This window comes from Protobothrops mucrosquamatus, unplaced genomic scaffold (genome assembly GCF_001527695.2).
Source record: "Protobothrops mucrosquamatus isolate PMUCROS unplaced genomic scaffold, P.Mucros_1.0 scaffold2042, whole genome shotgun sequence".
In the NCBI taxonomy this organism is placed as follows: Eukaryota; Metazoa; Chordata; class Lepidosauria; order Squamata; family Viperidae; genus Protobothrops; species Protobothrops mucrosquamatus.
This window is the reverse complement of record NW_015388149.1, coordinates 131,420-156,984: the sequence shown is the minus strand read 5'-3', so window position 1 is coordinate 156,984 and position 25,565 is coordinate 131,420. Positions and strand designations below refer to the sequence as shown.

The 25,565-nt window shown below is 39.5% G+C and overlaps 1 protein-coding gene across 1 annotated transcript in view; it reads left to right on the top strand.

Annotated features, from left to right (window-relative positions):
- Positions 1-6: 6 nt before the first annotated feature.
- Positions 7-25,565, top strand: part of ANKRD33B (ankyrin repeat domain 33B) — a 29,779-nt gene continuing 4,220 nt past the window's right edge. Inside the window, exons 1-2 of the mRNA XM_015823907.2 lie at positions 7-115; positions 19,927-20,067. Coding sequence (XP_015679393.2) covers positions 20,013-20,067 — 55 coding nt within the window. The 5' untranslated portion in view covers positions 7-115; positions 19,927-20,012. The remainder of the gene's footprint in view (positions 116-19,926; positions 20,068-25,565) is intronic.

Genomic DNA, 25,565 nt, shown 5'->3' with positions numbered 1-25,565 from the left:
GCCTGTTACCAAGGGTACGTGGATATTGTAATAGCCTTAGCACAGTGTCCTCATATTGATGTAAACTGGCAGGACAACGAAGGGAATACAGCTCTAATTACAGCTGCTCAGGCAGGTAAGGATATTTGCTACTCATTTAATTTTTATGTTCAGTAGTGCACCTTTGTAATTGTGGTCCTTGTGATGACCAATGAATATCGGGCTTCCTCATTTTTAAAGAGAGGGACAGTGTACACCAGGCAGTTATCACTCACTTAGATTGCTCAGCATAATAAGTGAAATACATGCTATGCATTAGTACACAAAACAGATAGCTAAAAATTCTCAGTCATCCAGGTCATAGTTATCCCAAAGGTGCTTTTTCACGAGGCAACTGGACTTTCTTCTTTTTCTTTGAAGACGTTTCACTTCTCATCCAATAAGCTTCTTCATCTCTGACTGGATGGTGGGGAATGGAAGGATTTGTACTCCTTGCAGACAGCTGGTCGTTTGCATTCTTTCAGAGCAGGGATGTCCAACTGGCAGCCCATGGGCTGGATGCATCACGTGCAGGCCACGCCCACCCCAGCTCCACAAAGGCAAAAAATGTGATACATCACATGACACAATCGAGTTTGATACCCGTGATTTAGAGAAGAGGTCCCCAACCTATGGTCTGTGCGCACACTCACCCCACTTATGTCAGTGCTAGTCGAGCCGCAAGCCATGCATCGGCGCTAGTAGCCCCATTTGCAGAGCACACATGCTCACAGCCCCAGTAGCACGCATGCGCACGCAGCCACATTTGCATGTGTGTGCATGCATGCATAAAGGTGCCTGCCCCTCCCTTTCCCACTGGGCCGCCAATCCAGAAAGATTGGAGACTCCTGCTTTAGAGATGCCACCTGGAGGTTTATCTGTGTCGTCAAGGTCACCTGAGTAGTGCAAATTTCCACACCCATTTGCAACACAGATAAACCTCCAGGTGGCTCCTCCCCAGAGAGAACTTCTAGGCTGCCATTATTGATATGAAGTTTTTGATTTGACCCTCCTCAGCCCCCCAGCAGCAATGGCAAAATCTCTTTATTGATTGCTGGCTTCTGTAGCTAATTATAGTGTTACCCAAGGACACTCTGTGGAGATTAACTGTGATGTCAATTACATTCAACAGCACCACTCCCCAGGTAATAGTTCCATTAAAGTGTTAAGGGAACCAATCAGTGCCTTTCCAAATTTGGATCTCACCCCATACCCTCAAAAATCAGAGATTAATTTCCATGCTCATCTATGCCGATGATATAGATATTGTCTCCCATACCTAAATTGTAATCTTCGGGTTTTTGCTAACCATTGCCTAATTATAGGATTGAAAATAAACTATGCAAAAATAATTGTGTTGCCTTTCACCAAGCATATATGGGAAATTAAGGGGGCGTGATGGCTCAGCAAGTAAAGACACTGAGCTTGTCAGCTGGAAAGCTGACAATCTGGGTTCTAGACACGAGTGCTGCAGGACAGAATGAGCTCACGTTTCTTGCCCCAGCTCCTGCCCACTTAGCAGTTTGCAAGATAAATAGGTAGCACTTCAATGGGAAGGTGTTCTGTGTGCCTTGTTGTATAGTCATGTTGGCCTCATGACCACGGAAGTGTCTTCAGACAACACTGGCTCCTTCAACCAAGAAACAGATGAGCACCACCCCCTAGAGTTGGACAAAATTGGACAGGAAAAACTTTACCTTTATATGGGAAATTAATAACCATCCCTAGCAAATAAATATGTTTAAATAACTAGTTATCAATTTCCAAATATCCACTTATTGGATCAGGTCACAGCAGAAAAGGGAATCATTTGCTCCCAGTAGCATTGATGTTTTCAAAATGAGCTGATGAGCCTATGGTTGTTTGGTGCCAGGTTTTGCGCATACTTTAGTGATTCCCAGTTTGAAATCTCCAATCTAAATACCACAGCATTTTATCATAGATTTCCAACTCTACTTTAAAGTCATTTCTCCAGATAGATCTTGAATGCCCCTTTACAGCTGCTCACATAAGAATCTGTCACCTGAGTATAGCAAATGGCTGGTAATAAAAGTGGAGTTAAAGAAATACCTTAGTACAGTGGTGGCAAACCTATGGTATGCGTGCCAGAGGCGGCACTCAGAACCCTCTCTGTGGGCATGCGTGCCATTGCCCCACCCTGCCTCCCCCTGTGGCCCCCTCCTCACCAGCAGCCCCCCTGGAGGAGAGTTGCCCCCAGGCACGGCCCGCATAGAGCAGCGCAGCCAAGGACATGGCAGCCGGTCAGCAGGGGCAAGCCTCTACCCTTGCACCCCGTCGTGTGTAGATGCTGCTGCGGGTGGAGGGTGTGGCCGCTATGACACTGCAGGGCCACCTGGGCAATCTGCGGCAGGCCGTGGAGGTGGTNGGGTGGAGCGGGCGGGGGGGTGGGGGTGGAGCCAGTGGGGCAGGGGGCAGAGTGGGGGGCAGGACGGTTTTTGGGCACTCAGTGTCTAAAAGGTTCACCATCACTGCCTTAGTATGATATGGGATAACTATCATTTAAAGCAAGGCTCTCCTTTTGCAAAAGTGGGAAGAGGTCATGCGGTCATTATTATTATTTCCTTTGTGGCTCCACCCATGCCAAGCGGCTGAGAATTTGTTGCCAAAAGTGTCACTGGAAGAGGCATCAGGTGCTCACAAGAATAGCCAAATGGGTGACTGTTCTCTCCCTCTCTTGCGCAGGCTGGGTGGATATATTTCTTTTTGACTATATGGGCCAGATGGTTTTGGGTGGAAGGCCAGATCTGGCCTGTGGGCAGAAAGGTTGCTGACGTCTAGTTTCAAGGAAAAACTTTCTCTTAAATTGACAGATATTATAAGATCTTCTACTGGCTACTTCAGATTGATTAACATTTTTAAAGACCTGTATATAACCCTAAACAATTATTTGAATCCTTGTCTTAAGGTATAATTCCTGGGCTTTAAATAAGTAGCATTTAGACAATTCTGTGTCATAGGTTTATAAAAATAGAAGTAACTATATTATACCCCATCTGTACTGTAATAAGCTATCAATAAAAATGCTACCTCCCTATAGCTCCACAAAAATAATCCTAAATAATCTAGGATTTAATTTACGCATAGACTTTTCCCTCATTCTAAATCTTTAGTAAATCACGTAAAATAGTCCTGTGCAAAGCAATTTATATCTGCACAATGATTTTTTGTTCCCTAGAGGCAACGCCACTACAGGTAGTTCTCGACCTATGACCACAACAGTCCAAATTTCTGTTGTAAAGTAAGACATTTGTTAAATGAATTTTGCCTCATTTTATGACCTTTCTTGCCACAATTGTTAAGTGAATCGCTGAAGTTGCTAAGTTAGTAACATGGCTATTAAGTGAATCTGGCTTCCCCATTGACTTTGCTTGTCAGAATTTTGTAAAAGGTGATCACGTGACCCCGGGACACTGCAACCTTCATAAATATGAGTCGGTGGCCAAGTGTCTGAATTTTGATCACATGACCATGGGGTTGCTGCAATGGTTGTACATGTGAAAAACGGTCATAAGTCACTTTTCTCAGTGCTGTTGTAACTCTGAACGAACACTGAATGAACAGTTGTCCGATGACTTCCTGTATTTGCCTTGATAAAGTGTTTTGCACTGCCCCAAAGTTTTTTGTCTCCCACTTGACACTTCTAAAAACTAGAACAGGCTTCTGCACAAGGACGAACACCTGCATTGAACCATCTTTCAGCTTTGGCAAGTCTTAGTGGAGAAATCATCTCTCAGCTGAGTAGCAGCTTCTCTAGCAGCACTCCTCAAAGCCAGATGAAACCTCTGTGGGTGTTGCTCATGTGAAGAAGCCTCTTCCAGGTTTTGCAGGTGCTGGAGGATCAAGGAAGGGCTGAGGATGTCCTGTTTTTTGCCCATAATTGATAAAAGTATCCTTCAGTCTTTTCCTGAAAGAAAGCCAAGGAAACAGGCTAAAGAATCCAAGCGTGATATAGCCTATTACTCCGAATATAATCTGTTGTCCGTAACTAGATCTTTGCAGGGTTTGCTGGCAGCAGAGTTTTCCTAAGGATAATCAAGAATAGGAGATCACAAGCCAATATTAAATTCGTGTTTTATAACCTGAGTACATGAGAGAGATTAACAAGATGCTCAAAAATAATCTCATTTGCAAACAATACCAAGGGATGTCAAAAGCAGGTATAAATCAACACAACAGTTTCCCAGTGTTTCCCTAATTACTTTCTTGGAAAAGCTCTTATCCTGTCAGCTCTTGAATTCAGGCATGTACTCTGTTCTTTGCTCCTGCAACCTTAGTTGCTGTCTCTCTTTTACCCTTGGAAGATTTGTGGATTCTAATAGACCATCATCTCTAGCTGTACCTTTTCTTAGGGAGAGATGGCTCTCTCCTCAAGCTGTCCCTCTCAGAGTCCAAAAGATATGAACTCCTCATCAGAGGAATCTTGAGAAGCAACATGACAGTAAAACAGAAAAAAGTAAAGCAGTCTCAAGGGAGCACTTCAGTTGAATGCTTATGGAAGCAAAATACCGTATTTTCCGGCGTATAAGACGACTTTCTAAACCCTGAAAATCTTCTCAAAAGTCGGGGGTCGTCTTATACGCCCAGTCGTCTTATACGCCGGAAAATACGGTATCTCTTTGAAAATTTGCAGAGATCTGTGTGGACAGGACTTGCCTATTTGTAGTGAATTAATACAGAACATTTCTGTATGAACAAAAACATTTTAAAGTTGTAAAATATATTCAAAAAGTGAGGAACTTTCTGACCTCCTGAGAGCTTGTCATTTATTTCTCCAGGTTGAATAAAAGCTCAGTTATGGGTCTTGATAAAAGTTCATGCAGAATACTGAAATGCCATAATAATAATAATAATAATAATAATAATAATAATAATAATAATAATAATAATAATAATAATAATAACAACAACAACAACAACAACAACAACAACAACAACAACAACACCACAACAACAACAACACAACAACAACAACAACAACAACAACAATAATAATAATAATAATAATAATAATAATAATAATAAAAGGAGAAGTATTCAAGTATAAATTTAATTCTAAAGCCTGGTGTGACTGAATAAAATTCTGTGAAGAAATGGAAAGAGTAAGAGAAAGCTTTCTTGTTGCATCTTACAGGTCCTTCATGGTCAATCTGTAGCCTTGTCCATGCCAAGAACTAATGAGAATAAAAACAAGAATTAATAAATACATTTTGAAATCTAAAAAAAAAGAGATGCATGCAAGATTATTTATTAGCAATTTGTATGGGTCAGGGTTTGTCCAAGTGTGGGTCCGCAAGGGGAATTTGAGACAGCAGATCAAAACTTGAGCATTTTCCTTCTGCTTTCTAGGCAGTATTACCAATTTCATGCAAAAGTATACTGAATGCCAAACCAGGTAAGGGTTCTAAAACCCTGTGTGAAGCCTGAATGTTCTTGGTCTTTTTTAACACTTACATGGAAACACAGACCTAGAGGTCCATCAAATCTGTCCTTTGAGTTTGTTTGTTTTTTTTTATTTTCTTTTTAATTTCTTTGCGTTTGTTTTTCAAAGTTGGAGTGATCCTTCCTGAAGAGCATTTGCAAAGTATTGATCGTCTGACCTGACACTTACTCTACAAAAGGAATAGCTACTTCCCACTCAAAATATATTTTATATTATTAAATATAATAATAGAATATCTAAAAATATGGTTTTAGATGGGGGGGTTATATTTCCAATGAAATAATAATTACATAATACTATAAGGTCTATCATTGTTTTGGTTGATATATTACATTTAACATTTCATTATTAAAAATAAATGGAATATTTATTTTGTTAATTAATAATGAAATCATCAGTTTTATTAATTGGGGGCAGGTAGTATTGCGCAAATCCATTTTATCATTTGTTGGGGATTTTAACATTAGAACAAGGATTCAAGCCATTCTGGAATATTGCCATTGGATACAGGCTGGCCAGATTCCTCCCACTTTAGATGATTTATGAGAGAAAGACAGTGTGTAAACCTAAGGAATAAAAAACAAAAATAACATGTGGGATTCCTATTTTTTAACCCTTTGTAACACTGGAGATGAGCCCATGGATGAGTATCCAGCAGCCAGTTTCTGAGACTAAAAATCTGATCTTTCAGATAAAAGCTGGCAAAAGTCAAAAGTTACATTGCATCTGATAAAAAGCAAATACTGAATACTAGAAGCAAACTTTGACCTCACTTTTTATTTACTGAAACAGAACAGCTCACGTAACTCAGGATTAGGGATGATCAGATACCTCATTTACATTAAAAGATAGCAAAGTATATCCTCCAGATTACTTTCCCATATGCAGTGGTGTGCTAGGGCTGGCTTGTACCAGCTTGTGGGAGCTGATTGTTAAATTTTCTGGAATTTAGCCAGCCTGTTGAAAGCAGAGCTGAGCGCCCGCCCCCCCGCCTATTGCACAATCAGCTGTTTAGCACCTAGTAGCATGCAGTGGCAATGGAGCTGCAGACCCAGTTATTAAATATTTATCACTACAGTAGTACTCATATGTCTCCTGAGGCCAATAGGTTAACTATGTGTTCCATATTTACATAGTCAAGCATTTGAATGAACTGAATTTCCATCCCCCACAGGTATATGAGAAGCAGTTGCCATTCATGCTATGTGCTACTGATGCAGTGAATTTATCTTAATTCCCATTATTGCTTTGATAATTCCAATTTAGTTATCAAAGAAAATATTGTAGCATTTGCCAAGACACCTAAAATAAGCAGCTAACCAATTCAGGGTAATAATAGCAAAGAGATGAAGATGTGTTTTAAAGCTCTAGTTAGTTTTTCATTCTTGGGCAAGAGAAAAATTGGGATTATGCATACTATGTTGACAGTGCAGAAAAGTGCTGCAACAGTCTGAGAATTGTCCCTGCCATGAAATTATTTGTGGCCCAGTGTTTAACACAACTCTTTGGCACATCTCAATTTGGCCTGTATTTCAACTATGTTGCTGTTTGCTTGATTCAGTTCAAATAAAAAATTTGAAAGCAGTGTTCCAGCTTCCCAGATGTATTATAATCAATGTAGCCACGTGACTCAATCTGAACTCTAATCTAGGGTGAAATTTTGAACTTGGCTAGTGATATCTGGTTACTGGATAAGCTCTTACCCAGAGGGCTCTGCCCCCTTTAACAATCCTTGCAAAATATCAGTTGGACTGGAAGACAATTGCATGGGACCAATTGCTTGCTATTGCTCTAGCATTAGCATTCTTGTTATCCTGAAATATGAATAAGCTCAGAAGACTCTTGAATAGTTAAGTATGGAAATAGAATTGCAACTCAATCTTAATCTAGTTGTTTCCATTTATCATACATTTGGAAGGCTGGAGATTAATGTGTAACCAGTTAACTATCTCATTATCTTGGAATGGCCTAGATCAGTGGTGGCGAACCTATAGCACGCGTGCCAGAGGCGGCACTCAGAGCCCTCTCTGTGGGCATGTGGACCATGCCCGGGAGATGGCAACTGTCTCTCTTCAACCAGCCTCCTGCTAACTCGCCGAGGTCTCACGTGGCCGGATGCATCCTGGCACGGCTGGTTTCCCTCCCTCCAGTCCCGTCCTTCCTGGTCTTTCATGCTCTCCTTTTCCCGGGCACAACCCATTGCATCACCTCCTCAGCCGTCGGCCGGCCATTCAGCTCAGAGGTGGCTTCTTTGAACTGCTACCAGTGGGCTGTGGAGCCCCAGAGTGCGCCGGTCAAGGGGCCGGCAAGCTGTGGCTGCTGACGGACATCGTCGGCCCCCATGCACTCGCTGGCCTCTGTGTGCGGGGGCGATGGTGTCAGGCAGTAACCACCCCGACCCTTGCCTTGCCCCATGGCAATGGCACCTCCACCCTACCTCACCCTGTAGGACGAGCCTCCTGCCTACCGCCTCACCTGCCAGAAACCCTCTGGATCTCCCCCAACCCTGCCCATCCCCCACAGGCATCCCTCCCTGCGAGCAACATTGAGGTGACCACGCCCACCTTGGCCACACCCACCCAATCTGCCATGACCACCACAGCCACGCCCACCCAGTGGGCCACGCCCACCTGGCACCCGGCAATAAATAAGTGGGTTTTGGGTTGCAATTTGGGCACTCGGTCTCTAAAATGTTTGCCATCACTGCCCTAGATAATTTGATGGTCTTGCTGAAATGTTTTTTTAAAAAGATTCCCCAGAAGTAACAGATATGCCTTAGAGGTCAAGTTCAGGAATAGAATAGAGCTGGAAGGGACCTTGGAGGTCTTCTAGTCCAGTCCTCGCTCAAGCAGGAGAATCTATACCATCTCAGACAAGTGACTGTCCAGTCTCTTCTTAAAATCTCCAGTGATGGAGCGCTCACTATTTCTGAAGGCAAGCTGTTCCACTGGTTAATTGTCCTCACTGTTAGGAACTTCTCTTTAATTCGGTTGCTTTTCTCTTTGATCAGTTTCCAACCATTGTTTCTTGCCCTGCTTTCTGGTGCTTTGGAGAATAATTTGACCCCCTCTTCTATGTGGCAGCCTCTCAAATACTGGAATACTGCTATCATGTCATCCCTATTTCTTCTTTTCTTTAGACTAGCCAAACCCAAGTCCTGCAGCCGTTCTTCATATGTTTCAGTCTCCAGGCCTTGGATCATCTTAGTTGTTCTTCTCTGAACTTTTTCCAAGGTCTCAACATCTTTTTTGTAGTATGGTGACCAAAACTGATTGCAGTATTCCAGGTGTGGTCTCATTAGGGTTTTATAAAGCGGTACTAATACTTTACGTGATCTTGATTGTATACCTCTGTTTATGCAACCCAGGATTGTATTAGCTTTTTTGGATGCTGCTGCACATTGCTGGCTCATAGTCAAGTGATTGTTCACTAGGATTCGCAAGGTCTCTCTCACAGTTACTGTTTTTGAGCCAGGTCTCACCTAATCTGTACTTATATCTTTGATTTTTCCTGCCTAAATGTAAAACTTTGCTTTTCTCCACATTAAAACTCATTTTGTTGGATAGGGCCCATTGTTCCAGTTTGTCAAGATCTTTTTGAATCCTGAGCCTGTCTTCTGGGGTGTTGGCTATTTCTGCCAGTTTAGTGTCATCTGTAAATTTGATGAGTTCCCCTTCTATTCCCTCATATAAGTCATTGATGAAGATATTGAAGAGTACTGGGTCTAAGACAAAGCCTTGTGGTACCCCACTTCTCTCCATGTGGATGTAATACCATTGAGGACTACTCGTTAAGTACAGTTTGTCAGCCAGCTACAAATCCATTTGGTGGTGATGTTGTTTATTCCATCTTTTTCTGCCTTACCAAGCAGTAGATTGTGGTCTACTTTGTCGAATGCCTTACTGAAATCTAAGTATACTATGTCCACAGCATTTTGCTGGTCTACTAATTTGGTCACTTTATCAAAGAATGAAATAAGATTGGTTTGGCATGATCTGTTCAGGAATTGCTCCTAAATCTCTGTAGAGCACTGAAATTAGAGGAAAACTATATTTGTTCTTGGTACCAAAGAATCTGAAGGAATGTGGTTCCAACTCTTCCAGCTAAGAGGCTTAGGCTTTCATGAACTGCAACTAACTCACAAAAACTGATTTAAAGTCTTGTTTCCTGTGGCAGTAAGGGTGAGGTCTACACATTTTAGCCCTACTTTCCTGCCCTGATGTAACTGGTTGGTAGTTACTGTGGCTGCCTATCTTTCAAGAGAAAGATCTTATTACGCATCCTCTCTTTTAACGTTGTGTGTGATAGATGGGGATCCCCAGTCTGTGAGCCACATGGTAAGTAAGATGTTGGGGGGTGGGGGAACTGTAAATAATGAAATACATTCTGTAGTAATTGCCTCCTGATTCTGGAGCATTGAGATAGGTGACTTGAGAAATCAGTATCTCCTTTCCTTGGATTTAGGTCACATTTGCAAGATATAAACACAATTACATTTATTTTTAAAAGGAAAAGAAAAAAAGATAAGCATTCCTTTTTAATTTTATATAGTGCATGCACAACTGTCAGTAGAGGAGTAAGGAAAAATAAAATTCTACAAATCATAGCTTTTCAAGAGAATTTCCAAAAGGAAAATATGCAAAAAATGTTGAGACTCAGAATAGATTGTAAATTGGNCCTAAACCAAATAATCCCCGAGTTTACTTAAAAATATCAGTGATCATAAAGCTTAAATAGGTACAGACATCCCAAAGTAAAAGGAATCATACACAGTGTTTCTATCATTAAGTAACTTGTCACCTACTCTTCAAAGATAAATGGATCACTGCAGCACAAGATTCCCATTTGCTTCCCTTGGATTTTTCAGATTTTTATTGGTTAAATTTATTGGTTAAATTTATTTGTCACCGATCTTGCCATGGGGTTACTCTAAGTGGCATTTTAATAAATTCCATCTAATTAGAAACTCATGAGCAGAGTTCCTTTCCTAGTCCTTGCCCATTTCTTTTCTCTTGGATTTTTAAAAGACAAACCTTTTCTAGTAAAGATGGGAAGGATTTGCTACATGTTCAGGTAATCACCTTTCCTGAGGAGGATCCTGTTTGAGACAAAAATGGTGGTTATTGGAAAGAACATAATCAGTATGATATGCAGCATTGTAAAGCTGGATTGGCTTTGCAATATGTTCTTTTTGTATATTCTTATTATCTATTGTCCACCTTATGTTATCTGACCTCTGCTGTTTCTGAAATCTGCTTGATTGGCATTTTTCCCACTCTATATTTTTTTAAATACGTAATCAAAACATCATTGGGATGAGCAATTAGTTTACTAATTCTGTAATTTGAACATTCTCTTACATTTCCCTTCCTCAATAAAAGTATGCAGACTGGGGCTTCCGCTTCCGGATCACGGCAGCTTCAGCCATACGAAGAGCTGTTGCTCTTTGTTGGCTGTTTTTCTCTCTACCGGTAGACCCTTATGCGGGTCTTAAATCACCCTGGAGGGGCGACCACCGTCGAGGAGGCTTTTGCTCGGCTGCGGTGGAGCGGCGGCTCCCCCTACAGTCCGAGCTAACTCCGTAGGGCCGATGGAGAAGAAGATCAGTCAGTAAAATGGCCGATCACTTCGCTGTGCCAGCTGAAGTCAGAAAATCATCTAAGCATAAAGAACCACCATGGTGAATCCGGGTGAGACCTTTCCTCCCTCTCTCCGTCCTGAACTATTTTTCCTGCAAAGAGCTTGCTTTTTGGATGACTTCCCTGTTCTAAGAAAGCGGCATCTGTTTGGTGGGAAAAAAATACTTCAAACAAAACTACAGAGTAGCACTTATTATATTTTGAACCTTTTGGATATTGGGCATCCCTGGAAAGATTTGTAATTTAGAGCATTATTTTACTTACTATACTGAAGATATTTGCTTTTTTCTGTCTCTTTCTTTGTCATTCTTAACGAGATAAAGGCTTTTAACGTGCAAAGAAAAAACTTTTTATAGCTTACTGAGGACATCTTGTGGCTAAAATATTTACTGCAATTCTAATCTCTTTGTTTTGGTGTTTGGATATGTTTTTGTCCTTCAGGAATTAACAAGAAGAAAAGATAAAGGCTTGGAAACAGCTGTGGGTTGTGTTTGTGATTTAAAAATTGTGGAGGGGGATGTATATGGACTCTTAATAAATATAGTTTCCACAAAAAGATTAAAAGACTCTTTTACTATGGAAATAGAAGACTTTTACCCACAGCTTGACTATGAGCTGATATTGGAAAAAATATTGGAAATGACAGAGGAGATGAAATCATGGAGAAAAACTAAAGGTTATTTTGTAGAACCACAAGCTGAGCCTCAGACTTTAAAAGATCAACCTATAGGCCAAGAAGAAGCCTATATGCAACATTATACACAATCTGAGATGGAAGAAGAAGTTACTGATCAATTGAATTCTGGACTGGATTATGAGTTGATATTGGAAAAAATATTGGAAATGACAGAGGAGATGAAGTCATGGAGAAAAACTAAAGACCATCTTCTAGAATCACAGGCTGAGCCCCAAATTTTAAAAGACCAATCTACAGGCCAAGAAGAAGCTTATATGCAACAGTGTACACAATTTGAGATGGAAGAACTCACTGATCAATTGAACTTTAGAAAAATTCTGGACCCAAAATCCCAGATTGAGACCTTAAATAACTACTCTATAAATCAACTAACTACTACAGAGGAGGATATTTCACAAGTCTATGTACAAACAGAGAACTTTGAAGATCAAAAAATGACTATAAGTGAAGTTCTCCCATTGCTAAAATTAACAGGAATTGACAGCCAGACGCGATCATTTGAAAGTTATGACAACCTGGATAATCAAGCTGAAATTATAATATGGAATAAAATGGACTATATTGCTTACATGACACTGGAAGAAGGGGAAGAGAATTTTGATCAGATCGATTTGTTGATAAACATTAGTACTCAAATACTGAGATTTGATGACATAGATGCGACATTACGGAAACCAGCTTGGTATAGAAAAAAAGCCAGAGTTAGATTTAAAAATGTGATTTAAAATCTTAATTATTGGGTCAAAAAGGCTTTATAGATTTGGACTGATTTGACAATCTAATTGAGTAAATGAAAGCAGTAAGATAATAATTGGTGTAATAATATGTTTGTTTTAGATACGATAGTTAATTTGGTTGAGAGTTAAATTTTACTTAACAGGTCAAAATGATCCTTTTTTTGTTTTTTTACTCTGTTTATATAGAAAACTATTTTGTAATAGCAGAAGAAAGAGAGAGATCTATGATAAGAGAAGAAAGGGTATTAATTAATGATGTATTAAATTAAGAGATGGAATATATGTGAAAATATTAGAATGTTATTCTTGGAATTTTATGTGTGTTGTAGAAGGGATACCCAAAATTTTATTAATATGTTTGTTTAAGATCAATTGGAATATTTTAATTGAAATTAGTGGAGCTTAAAAGCAGGAGTGATTTTTGTAGATATAATAGTAGGGATGATTGTGTGGATTGATTGAATTTTAAGAAGAAATAGATTAAACTAAATTTGTTATATCATGTGAGGAAATAGAGGGGGGAATTTTTAAGGTATTAATTTTAGTTATATATATATATGACTTGTTTTGCTATGATTGATTACCCTTTCACCACGGTGTTTTCCTGAGCACTTTGATGTTAAAATTAAAAAGACCAATAAAATGTGTATAAAAAAAAACCAGTATGCAGACTGGGACTTCCGGTCTTGAGCAGTAGCGCAGCAACCAAGGGATTTCGGGGCTCTGTGCCCTCTGGCTGAATTTCTTCCTGTTAGGGGACCCTAAATGGGCCAGAAGCTGCCCTGAAAAGGCAGGAAAGAAGGAAGGAAGTCCCGCGGACCAGGGAGAGACGGCAGTCGACCCGATCGGTCCAGGAGAAGCCTTCCAGAAACCAACAGGAGGAAGGCTAGCCTAATTTCAGAGTCTAGCCCAAGCTACAAGCAACCGAAGTCAAAAAGCAGTATTTTAAGCTGATTGTAAATAGCACATTTGAATCTGGGTAAGATCATCGATTTTCTCTATCCTACTTAATAACTTTCCTGGAAAAAAAATTCCCAAGAAGCAAAAACCTCTGAACCTGAAGGAGGGAAATTTTGCCCCACCTTTTTACTAACGGAAGTGGTGAATTAAACTTTTTATGGAAGACCAAAACATACAGAAATGAAATGAAATGAATATAAAACCTAAATTTGAATAAGTTTAGAATTGTTGAATGGTTAAGATTCTCATTTTAAAGGCAATTTTCTATTTTGATAATTTAAAAAATAAACTAGTGCTGACATCTAGTGGTGGATAAAGACTATGACAGCTATGGCTTTTATACAGGACTTGGCAAAATCTGGAAAAAAGATTAGACACGAACACTGCCAGTTTCGATATTGTTATCTCTTGTCGACACTCTTTTTTTCTTTTGTTAAACCCAACATCTGTTTCTCTCCTAATATTTGAAGTCCTTTGGAAAAACCTAATATTTATAGATAATTTGACACTGAGATCTGAGGTAGATTGTACCTCTTCACAATACAGTAAGGAAATAACGAAAGAAAATTTACTTTATTCTTATTTTTTCTTCTATTTCTTTCTATTTTCTTTTTCTTTTTGCACTTTTCCTTTTATTATTTTTTGTACTATATTTTATCTCTATAATTGTAATTTTTTATTAAAATTCCTATTAAAAATTGATAACTCCTAAATAACCATGCCAGATCCTTCTGTTTCTCAGTAGAGCTGAATGCATCTCTGCCTATTTTTCTTTTGACACTTTTTCTTCAGATGCGAAGGTTCTTGAGACTGGTGGAGGTGTTTGCTCAGTCTAGGGGAGAAAGAGTGAGGTCTGCCAACAAAGGGTCTGCTTCATAGAGTGCCTTATCTTGGTCTTTGCTTGAAGAGGGCTTTTGAGACCAGCAGGGCATGGCAAAAGTGAGAACAAAAATGGTCAAAGCAGAATAAAATGTGTCAAATAGAATATTTTAAAAATAAGTTGATTTGGGTGATTTAGAATGTTCTATTTTAACTCAGGGGTTTTACATGATATACTCTCTGATTTTGATTTTCTGCATTATCTTTGCTAAACTGTCTTTGTTATTTATATATGTGGAAGGACAATGAAAAGTTTGCTCTTTACAATTTTCCAAGTTTGAATGTGCTGTAATGTTTTATTATGTATATGGTCTGTGAATGAAAAGGAATGGATATTGTTGAACATTTTAGAAAACCTACTAAACAAAAAATTTCTGTTGTTGATCATATTGCTAATGATGCTACAGACATTTCCCATCCTGTTAGTAAAAAGAAGAAACCTACAAAAAATTAAAAAGGGGAAAAGTAACTAAGGCATATAAATAATAATAATGATAATAATAATAATAATAATAATAATAATAATAATAATAATAATAATAATAATAATAATAATAATAATAATAATAATAATAATAATAATAAAGTTGGAAGGGACCTTGGAGGTCACCTAGTCCAACCCCGTGCTCAGGCAGGAAACCCTATACCATTTCAGACAAATAGCTGTCCAGTCTCTTCTTAAAAACTTCCAGTGTTGGAGCATTCACAGCTTCTGGAGACAAGTTGTTCCACTGATTAATTGTTCTAACTCAGGAAATATCTCCTTAGTTCTAGGTTGCTTCTCTCTTTGGTTAATTTCCATCCGTTACTTCTTGTCTTATCTTCAGGTGCTTTGGAGAATAGCTTGATTCCCTCTTCTTTGTGGTAACTCCTGAGATATTGGAACACTGCTATCATGTCAACCCTCATCCTTCTCTTCATTAAACTAGACATACCCAATTCCAGCAACTATTCCTTATATGTTTTAGCCTCCAGTCCCCTAATCATAATTGTTGCTCTTCTCTGTACCCTTTCTAGAGTCTCAACATCTTTTTTACATCGTGGTGACCAAAACTGGATGCAGTATTCCAAGTGTGGCCTTACCAAGGCATTGTAAAGTAATAACACTTCATGTGATCTTGATTCTATCCCTCTGTTAATGCAGCCCAGCACTGTGTTGGCTTTTTTGGCTGATGCAGCACACTGCTGGCTCATATTTAAGTGATTGTCCACTAGGACTCCCAGATCCCTCTCACAGTTACTATAATAGAGCAAGGTACCCCCTATACCAGGGGTAGGCAATCTTGGCTCTTTTATGACTCATGGACTTCAACTCCCAGAATTACTGAGCCAGCATGGCTGGCTCAGGATTTCTGGGAATTGAAGTCCACGAGTCATAAAAGAGCCAAGGTTGCCAACCCCTGACCTATACTGTACCTGTGCATTTGGTTTTTCTTGCCTAAATGTAGAACCTTACTTTTGTCACAATTGAATTTCATTTTGTTAGATAGTGCCCAATGTCCAAGTCTGTCCAGATCCTCCTGTATCTTAAGCCTACCTTCTGGAGCGTTGGCTATTCCTGCCAGCTTGGTGTCATCAGCAAATTTGATGAGTTCCCCATCTATCCCCTGATCCAAATCATTGATGAATATGTTGAAGAGCACTGGGCCCAGAACAGAGTCCTGGGTCACCCCACTACACACTTCCCTCCATGTAGATGCAGTTCCATTAAGGACCACACACTGAGTACGGCCGGTCAGCCAGCTACGAATCCATCTGGTGATGATGCTGTCTAATCCACATTTTTCTATCTTATCAAGTAGTAGGTTGTGGTCTACTTTATCAAATGCCTTACTGAAGTCCAAGTAAATTATATCCACAGCATTCCTTTGGTCCACTAATTTTGTCACTTGGTCAAGAATACAATAAGATTTGTCTGGCGTGATCTGTTTTTGACAAACCCATGTTGGATTTTGGTAATGACTTTTTTTGCCTCTAGGTGTTCACTGATTTGTTGCTTGATTATCTTTTCTAGAATCTTTCCAGGTATTGAGGTCAGGCTGATAGGTCTATAGTTTCATGGATCCATTTTTTCCCCTTTTTTGAAGATGGGAACTACATCAGCTCTTTTCCAGTCCTCTGGTAGTTCCCCAGTGCTCCAGGATCTTTGAAATCATTAAAATGATTTTTTTTTATATTCATTCTGTGATTGACAGTTTCTGATTTTAAAGATTTGAATAGATAATGCAATTGAGTTACCTATTTAAACTTTCTTAATACCATTGATTGACATGCACTGTAGATTTCAAAGTAAAATGAGACTAACTGGATTGCAAAGTAAAATAAGGAAATATTTTTTAAACCTCACAGTAATTGAGCTACTTTTGTATGTAACAGTATGAGCAACCTGGCAAATGGCAAGTTAGAAAAACATGTTTTGATTGAGGAATAATGGCACTAAAGATTTATGTTGTTCTGTCAGATTGGAGACAAGGAGTTGATGGTTTAATTCAGGGGTGTCAAACTCAATTTCACTGAGGGACGCATCAGCATTGTGGTTGCCCTGGGGGGCCCCGGTGGGTGTGGCCAGAGTGGGTGCAACCTACTGGGTGGGCGTGGATGGAGTGGTTGTGGCCTACTGAGTGGGCGTGGCCAGTTCTACATCATTTGCATCAAGGGTGTTTATGGGGGCCTGAGCAGGAGTGGGACAGATCTGAGGCAGAAGGGGGTGGGACTGGGGCAAGTGCCAAGGCATGGTCCACCGGGGCAAGTGTCAAGATGGCCACCACAAAATTGTACATTGGCTCCCGGCTGGCCTGGGCCAAGGCAGCAGGGGTCGTTCCCTCACTGTTTCCAGGATGGCTTCACGGGCCACATGAAACCACTTCGCGGGCCATATCCGGCCCCCGGGCCTTGTGTTTGACATGTCTGGTTTAATTGGTCTTCAGCCTACAAGCTGCCCTACGTCTATAATGTTTCTCTGTGATAGATTGTCCCTTCTGATAGATTTGCTACATGTAGGCAAGCAAAAAAACAGTCCTCAAACGAAGATTACAGCTAATGATTTGTTGAAACTATTTCTAAGAATGAATATATTCTATTCTCCAAGTTTATTTATTTCATCAATTCACTTATATCCTCTGTATAAATGTTATTCCCCATGCTGAAAATTGGAACTTTGGCCAATTTGATGTGGTAATTAAAGATACTAGGCTGGGAACAGGGAAAGTGGAGTTCTAGTCCCATCTTAGGCACTAAGCCAGCTGGGTGCCATTCCCTCTCTATAATGGAAAGACAGTAACGGCAAGCCACACCTGAAAATGTTGCCAAGAAAACTGCAGGAGTCAAGATCTATGTGGAAAACTATAATACATGGCCAGTAAGACAACAATTAAATAAAAAGCAAACACATAAATAAATACTGATGTCTATATCCTTCTCATTATAACAGATCCCAAAGCACCTCATTAGAAATATAACCCATTGATTAAAATCATGTTTATTTATTTGCAATATCTGTAAGACCATCCAACTCAGTAAAGAATATATATATAACAATAAACAAATACAAAATAAAAATATAACATGGCAACCAGCAGATAACAGAATACCAAAAGGGGACTCTCACACAAAATATAAAAAAGAATAAAAAATGGCATATGCCACTTAAAAGTGGGGGAAATACATATGTATCATGGTGATATAAGAAAAGCCTGGATAAACTTTAAAAGGCACTTCTAGTAACAGATATAATTGTAGCCAATTCACAAATTTTAGGAGGGAGGGCCTTTCACAGTGAAGTACCATACTAAGAAAGTCTGCTTAAGAATAACTGCAAGATAACTTCATTCAGTTCTTGACATACAAAGAGGCTAAAACTAAAGGGGAGACCTGTCTCTGGTTAAATATATATGTTTATTAGTAAAGGTTATCTATTTTGAACTTCAATTTAAATTGGAAAAAAATCACCTTCTCAGCAACTGAATTATATTTTCTCCAGCAATGCCCTTCTGATGTTGGATTTCAAGAATGCAAAGAAAACACTCAAGTAACTGGTATTGGATACAGAAGATCAAATGGAATAGTCTTCCTTACTTAGAGAGTGTCTTTGGGAATCATCAGTGTGTTGACCAGGCCAATATTTTATCAAATCATCATTCCAAGATTCTGAAGGAGCTCAAAAAGGGTCTTTGAAGAAATTCTCATATGCAGATTAGCTTGCTTTTTGAGGCATGATCTTCATTGTCTTGTATTGTTAATACAGGAATATCAACTTTCACTTCATAACTCTTGAATAACAACATTCTCAAGCCACTCAGATTTTGTTTAAATTATTTTCCACCAGAAGTATATCCATTTCTCTAAGCAGTCCAACATTTTGCTTACAAAATTTGGCAAAAATTATTGTGTTTCTGTTAAAATATATGCTATCTAACTGCTCTGTTGTCTGTTCTGCAACTGCGTACTCCATTTTCTTATGCACTTTACCCAAAAAGGCTTTCCAGATTAATGTGGAAAATAACCTAGGTTTTTGGGACCGTTGAATCAGTTACTTCCTGCTATCTGAGCAAATGTGATCCATACATGTTAAATTGTAATTACTAGGTAATGGATATAGAAAGTATATCTACAGAGGAATTCTTGATGGCTGCCACAGAAATTATTTCTGACCATGGATAAGATTGCCTGAAGTAACTTTAGTTAACGTTTAGTCTGAAGATGTTAATCTTTTTATAAGTTAGTTCTTGTTTGTTTACTATTGTGTTTCAGAAGGCTTATTATTAGATAATGTAAGGAAGTTCATGAGATACAAGCTTTTTCTTGCAGTCATGTGTAAGTCCCCCAAAGCCTTGCCAAATAATTGGGCATATCTGCTAAGCCAGCAGTCCCTAATCTTTTTGGCATAAGGGTCCAGTTTAATGCAAGACAATTTTTCCATGGACTTGGGGAGGGGGGATGTTTTCGGATTTGCTCACATGCTCGCCATCACTTCCAGCTGTTCAGCCCGGTTCCTAACAAACCACGGACTAGTACCGATCCATGGCCTGAGGGTTGGGGACCTCTGTGCTAAGCAGTCTGGCAGGGAATTGCTGGGTAAGAGTCTTATGCTTTTCCTTAAGCTTCATTTACCTGAGAATCAAACATAAATTTAGGGAATTTTAGTGCCCTTGAACTGCCCTTGTGTTCCCTTCAGCATTGTTCAGGGGCTAATAGCTCTGGAAGAAAAATTACTCTGAAGGAAAAAAAAATGTAGGTTCAGATAAAGGAAACAAGTGGGGTGAATTCATTCCGTGAATATCTTACTTAGTGTCTGTGCCATAGCACTTTATGTTTCAGTTGGTATTTGAATATATAAGACTTACGTGTGTGTGTGTGTGTGTGTGTGTGTGTGTGTGTGAGAGAGAGAGAGAGAGAGAGAGAGAGAGAGAGAGAGAGAGAGAATGGAAAATTTCCTTTGTGCATTAGCATGTCATTATTTTAAAATCCTATAAAAATTAATCAGATAATATTTGTATTGATTTTAAATATTCTTTATAATTTTTGTTCTTTTGGTAGGACATATTAACATTACACAATATTTACTCAACTATTATTCCGGTCTTGATATTGAGAAAAGGAATGCATTTGGATTTACTGCACTTATGAAATCTGCCATTCAAGGCCGAAGTGAATGCGCCAGAGCCTTAATATTAGCAGGTATACCAAATTCTTTATTGTTTTCTTATCCACTGAATTGTTGAATATCCACACTGAAAAACTCCAGACGCTGGCATTTACTTCCAGAATAGGTTTGGCTGGCTATTATTAAATGATATACAGTAAATGTAGGATTTGGTTCCATAATCATATTCATTGAAACCAATCAGCAACATCAACTCTTTATTCGGTCATAGACCAGCATGTAGAATGCAGTACTTGCAGTTACTTAAATTGAAACCAATAGAATTTAAGTTAATCATGACAATTTCCCAATGATTTCACTGGTTATACTATTGAATCAATCCATTTTTCATCTTGCTGTTTTCTACCACTATATTTCTTTGAATAAATCTCAATCAGAAGGCTAAATTATATATTTGCTGCATATCATAAATTGTAAAAATAATAAAATAAGCATTTAACAGTTTTCTGCAAATTCTATATGAAATTTTGCAGTGAGTAGCTTATAAGCGCTATGTGCTTAGAGCTCAAAGCATTGTTATAGACACCACACACCCACTTTATGTTCTGTTTCTGTTGCTTCCCTCTGGGAGGAGGTTTCAAAGTATTTGTAGCAGGACTACCCGATTCTGTAATAGCTAGATTCTCTGCCAGATATGTCAAACACAAGGCCCGGGGGCCGGATGCGGCCTGCGAAATGGTTTCATGTGGCCCGCGAAGCCATCCTGGAAACAGTGAGGGAACGGTCCCCGCTTCCTTGGCCCTGGCCCAGGCCGGCCAAGAGCCAATGTACAATTTTGTGGTGGCCATCTATGCTGAAACGCATTCAGTCTTAGCTCCACAAGGCTGTCTAGAAACAGCGAGGAACCAGCCCCTGCCACGTTGTCCCCGCCCTCTGGGTGCATGCTGGGGAGGTGTCACCCTTTGTGAGGAATGAAGAAATGGACCATGCCTTGGCGCTTGCCCTGGTCCCACCCCCTTCTGCCAGAGACCCTCAGGTCTGTCCCACTCCTGCCCAGGCCCCCACAGGCACCCTTGACGCGAATGATGTGGAGCTGGCCATGCCCACCCAGTAGGCCACACCCACTCCATCCATGACCACCCAGTAGGCCACACCCACCCTGGCCACACCCACCCGGCCCCCCGAGGGCAACCGCAATGCTGATGCGGCCCTCAATGAAATTGAGTTTGACACCCCTGCTCTATGCCCTCTGTCTGGTAAACTTGCAAGATTTGTTTTTCTCGCCATGTACATGTATACAAAATCCGAACTAGACTGTGTTGTTTCTCTGTGTCATATAATATATGTGGGTATATGCATAATTCTGTATTTGTTTATTATTTATTTTTGTCATATTTATGTAGTGTATATTGGAGGCGGTGATCCTATGAGAGCTATATGCAACAAACTTTCATTTTAATGTATGCTGATTAGTGTACATTCAAAGTGACAATAAAGTTGTTATTCTATTCTATTCTGTGAAAAAATCCCTATGCCAAATTTGGAGAGAGTTTTGTGCGTATATTTCTAACCAAGAATAGCTTGAAAACCACTGCAATAATTTCTGTTAAAAATGGCATATTTAATCTTGTCAACAAGAAAATGTAGCCTCCCGGAAAATGGAAGCTGTTAAAGCAGAGATGTTTAGCAAACACATGGAAGTAGGATGGACCTTTATCTTCTAGTCATCCTGTCTTAGCATCAGAAACACAAATTTCTCTGACCGTATTTTCTGCAATTATTCTGTTCTCTACTACATGGCTTTTTAATAGTATTTAGTATTATTAGTTACTTCTTAGGTTTTCTTTCTTTTCGTTTCTTTTGCTTTTTATGTACATGGAATATCACTCTTGTTTTTCTGTCATTCACTCAATTGTTCAGTTCATAGACAGCGAGAGGCAGTTGCCTGCATATAACTCCATGCCTTTGGTCATCTGTGCTATCATATAAACTGCCCTCTTTCCCACCATTAATATACCCCCGTTACAGGTAATCCTCCACTTGCAACCATTCATTTAACAACAGTTGAAAGTTATGACAGCCTTAGAAAAAAGTGACCTACAACATGTCCTCAAAGTTTTAACCCTTGTAGTGATTTGATTGCAATTCAGGTGCTTTGCAACCAGCTGGCATGTTGCATTCATGTGATCATGATTCGTGATCTTCCCAACCAGTTTACAATAAGCAAAATCAGTTGGGGAAACTGGATTCACTGCACGATTCATTTAATGACCACATTATTCACTTAACAAGCATGGTGATTTCTTAACACAACCACGGTAAAAATGGTCATAAAATCCAGTTAACATGATGACTCGCTTAACAACTGCATTGCTTAGTGACTGAATTTCCGATCCAAATTGTGGTTGTAAGTCAAGGACTACCTGCAATTTTAATGTTCACGAAGCAATGCTGAAAAAAACTGTATAGGAGGGTAATGATCTATCTCTGTGGATAAAGGAGGGGGCAGGAATGCCAACTTGTTTCACAGTTTCTAAAATGTTTTATGCAATTGCAGAATCCAGTATAATGACTAGACATTTCACTTACAGGTAAACACCCTGCTCCTCTTATAGAACTTGAAGCAGTTCAGTAGGAAATCAACCTCATTAAGTTGACTTTTTAAAAAAAGAAATACAAAATAAACAAAAATTAGAAAATCTTTTCATCATATTTGAAAGTGCCACAATACTTGATATTATATTTTTATATAGTTATTTGATGATATTCACAACGGCAAGAAACAGTGATCGGAAAGTCGTTGCATAAGCCAGTTGCTTCTCTGCTTTGGTGTAGCTTTAGATGTATCTTTTACTTGTTCATATTATAGTCTGAGACAGTCTTAAATGAATCTCTTAACCATTCATGAGATTAACCTAAATTCATGGACTTACCATCTGTTATAGCAAACATCCCTTCTGTTTGTCCTTTGGTTATCTCTCTGGTTTTATTAGTGAATTTTGGTGGTTGTTGGGTTTGTTTTCTTTCCTACTGTATTGTGCTTTGAATGAAGAAAGATCACAAATTCGTTTTTTTTCTTTTTAATGAGATTCATTGTAGCTTTAACATTTTCATTCTCTTGATCATTCTCTATTTTGTTCTCTAAGGACAATGCAGAGTTTATATTGCAGGAAAGTGTGTCCAAGCAGTGCTCCCAGTTGGTATTCATTTAAATACTATGCTGTTTTTTAAATGTTGTCCTTTCACTGCAAAATGTGTTTCCTCCTGACAGTTTTTTACCAAAACAATTATAGTACTTTACGATGAATTCAAAAATAGTGTGATACACTGTAAATAAATTGTTAGTTACATGGCAACAATTTTAACAAATAAAATATTTGGTGAGAGATTTTGAAAACATTAAAATAAATCACTGAAGAAAACTCAAATTTTATTGTCAGCAACTGAAATATCTGCTTAGGTTAGAATTTGTTATTTTAAAAAAGGCCCTAGTATCTTCTAATAAAGAGAAGAAATTGTTTGGTACCTTGAATATAATCATGTTAGCAATGAGTTCATGAAGACCAGGGTGAAAAAATAAAAAAGAATCTGATCTATGTTTAGATAGTCCTCAGTTAATGATTGTCACGTTTAACAACCATTCAAACTTAGAATGCTGCTGAAAAAGTCATTTTTCAAACAGTTTTCATACTTATGATGGTCATAGCATCCCAGGATCATGTGATCATGATTGGGCAATTCATGACTGATGTGCATTTATGACAGCTGCAGTATCCCATGGTCATGTGATTACCATTTGTGATCTTCATAGCATTGCTTGATCAACAAGCAAAGTCAATAGAGAAGCCAGCAGTAATTTGCAAGTTGTGATCATGTGATAATAACCACATGAGTGTTTCACTTGATGACTGAGTCGCTTAGTGACAGAATTGCCTGTCTCAGTTTGCAGTCATTAATTGACAGCTACCTATATTAGTTTTCAGAAGAGCAGATTCTGATTAACTCAATGAGAAAGTAGATAGAATCCAATTGCTTAAAATTGTGAAGGAGAAAAGTATCCAGGGAGGATGAAAAGTCCTATGAAACGTGATACCTGGAGTCTAGACTGCAAACGATTCCTTCAGGAAAGAAAAATGGGAGACATCTTAGGACATGAGCATGGTATCATGCAGTGCCATAAAAAATGCTATAGAGAAAAAAGATATGTAAAGCAGAGGTCCCCAAACGCCCAGGCCCCAGCCCACTTGGAACTGGGGTATGCGAATATGTGCAGCTCCACTTGCGTAAGCGTTAGCTACGCATGCAGATCCATTTGTGCAAGGGGCAGGCACACACACATGTGCACCTGCTGCTCACACGCATGCCTGCCACTTACACAGAACCATCCTTTCTCCCCCCCCAATCAGTCCGCCAAGCTGAAAAGGTTGGGGACCGCTGAGGTAAAGTGAATGGAAGGAGAGGTACCTTGAAACATCTCTACTGACATATGCAAGCTCCAGATCCATTTATAGAAAAAAACATGTGTGGTTTGGTCCAACCACGAACTGTCCAATACTGTCTAACCTGTACAGTATTCTGTGTGTGCAATATTTTGTCTATTTTTAGAGTTCTGTTGCAATCTGGAATCAACATTCTGAAAAACACATTTTCTTTCATGCTTGGAATACTCAAAACATTTTGCACATCTCTATTTTTTATATTGGAGTAACAAGCAAGAGAATGGTAAGGCAGTAAATCTATTTTTTTCTCTCAACCTTATATTGAGAATTTTTTTTTACATTCACTGAGAGGACTGGAACAAGCTGCTGAAAAAAAGTGAGCAACGGAGCTTCCTGTGGCGAGGCGCCGCCGAAGGAGGCTTTTTCCTGAGCCTCCAGCCCGGGACTGCGTCAAAGCCATCAAAACAGCGCGGATCAGCTGTTTTGCGGCTCGGAACTTTCTCCCCGGGCAAAGGGGAGAAAGTGAGTTTGGCTGGGATAGGGGTTGGGTTCCCTAGTCCCCCCAGGAGCGTGCCTGGGGGGATTTAGGTGAGAATTCCCCCGGAGTCCTAGCCCAGGGGTGGGCAAACTTTTTGACTCGAGGGCCGCAATGGGTTCATATATTGGACCCGGGGGCCGGACCAAGAGTATCCCCAGCTTCTCAGCAAGACTGAGAAGTTGGGGATACTTTGACCTGTTGTCCCAGAAATTTTCATCTTTAGTCCTAGATGGTGTAGTACAGTATTTCCCCCTTTGAGATTTGTGTGTAGCTTGGGAATTCTCCTGGACTGTCAGCTCCTTATCTTTAAGGGAAGGAAGGTCTTTGCACAGATTCTTCTGCTGTACCAGTTGCACCCACTTCTAGATTGGGGAGGCTCTCTGGATAATCAGTCACCCTAGTCACTTCATGTTTGGACAATAACAATGTGCTTTACAAGGGGCTGCCCTCGAAGACCCACCTGGAATCTATAACCAGTCCAGAATGTGGCATTGCGAACAGTAATAGGTATGCCACAATATATGCCCAGGTAATACCCTGTTCCATGAAATACGTTGGTTGTCAGTTAGCTTCTGAGTGCAATTCAGTGTGCTGG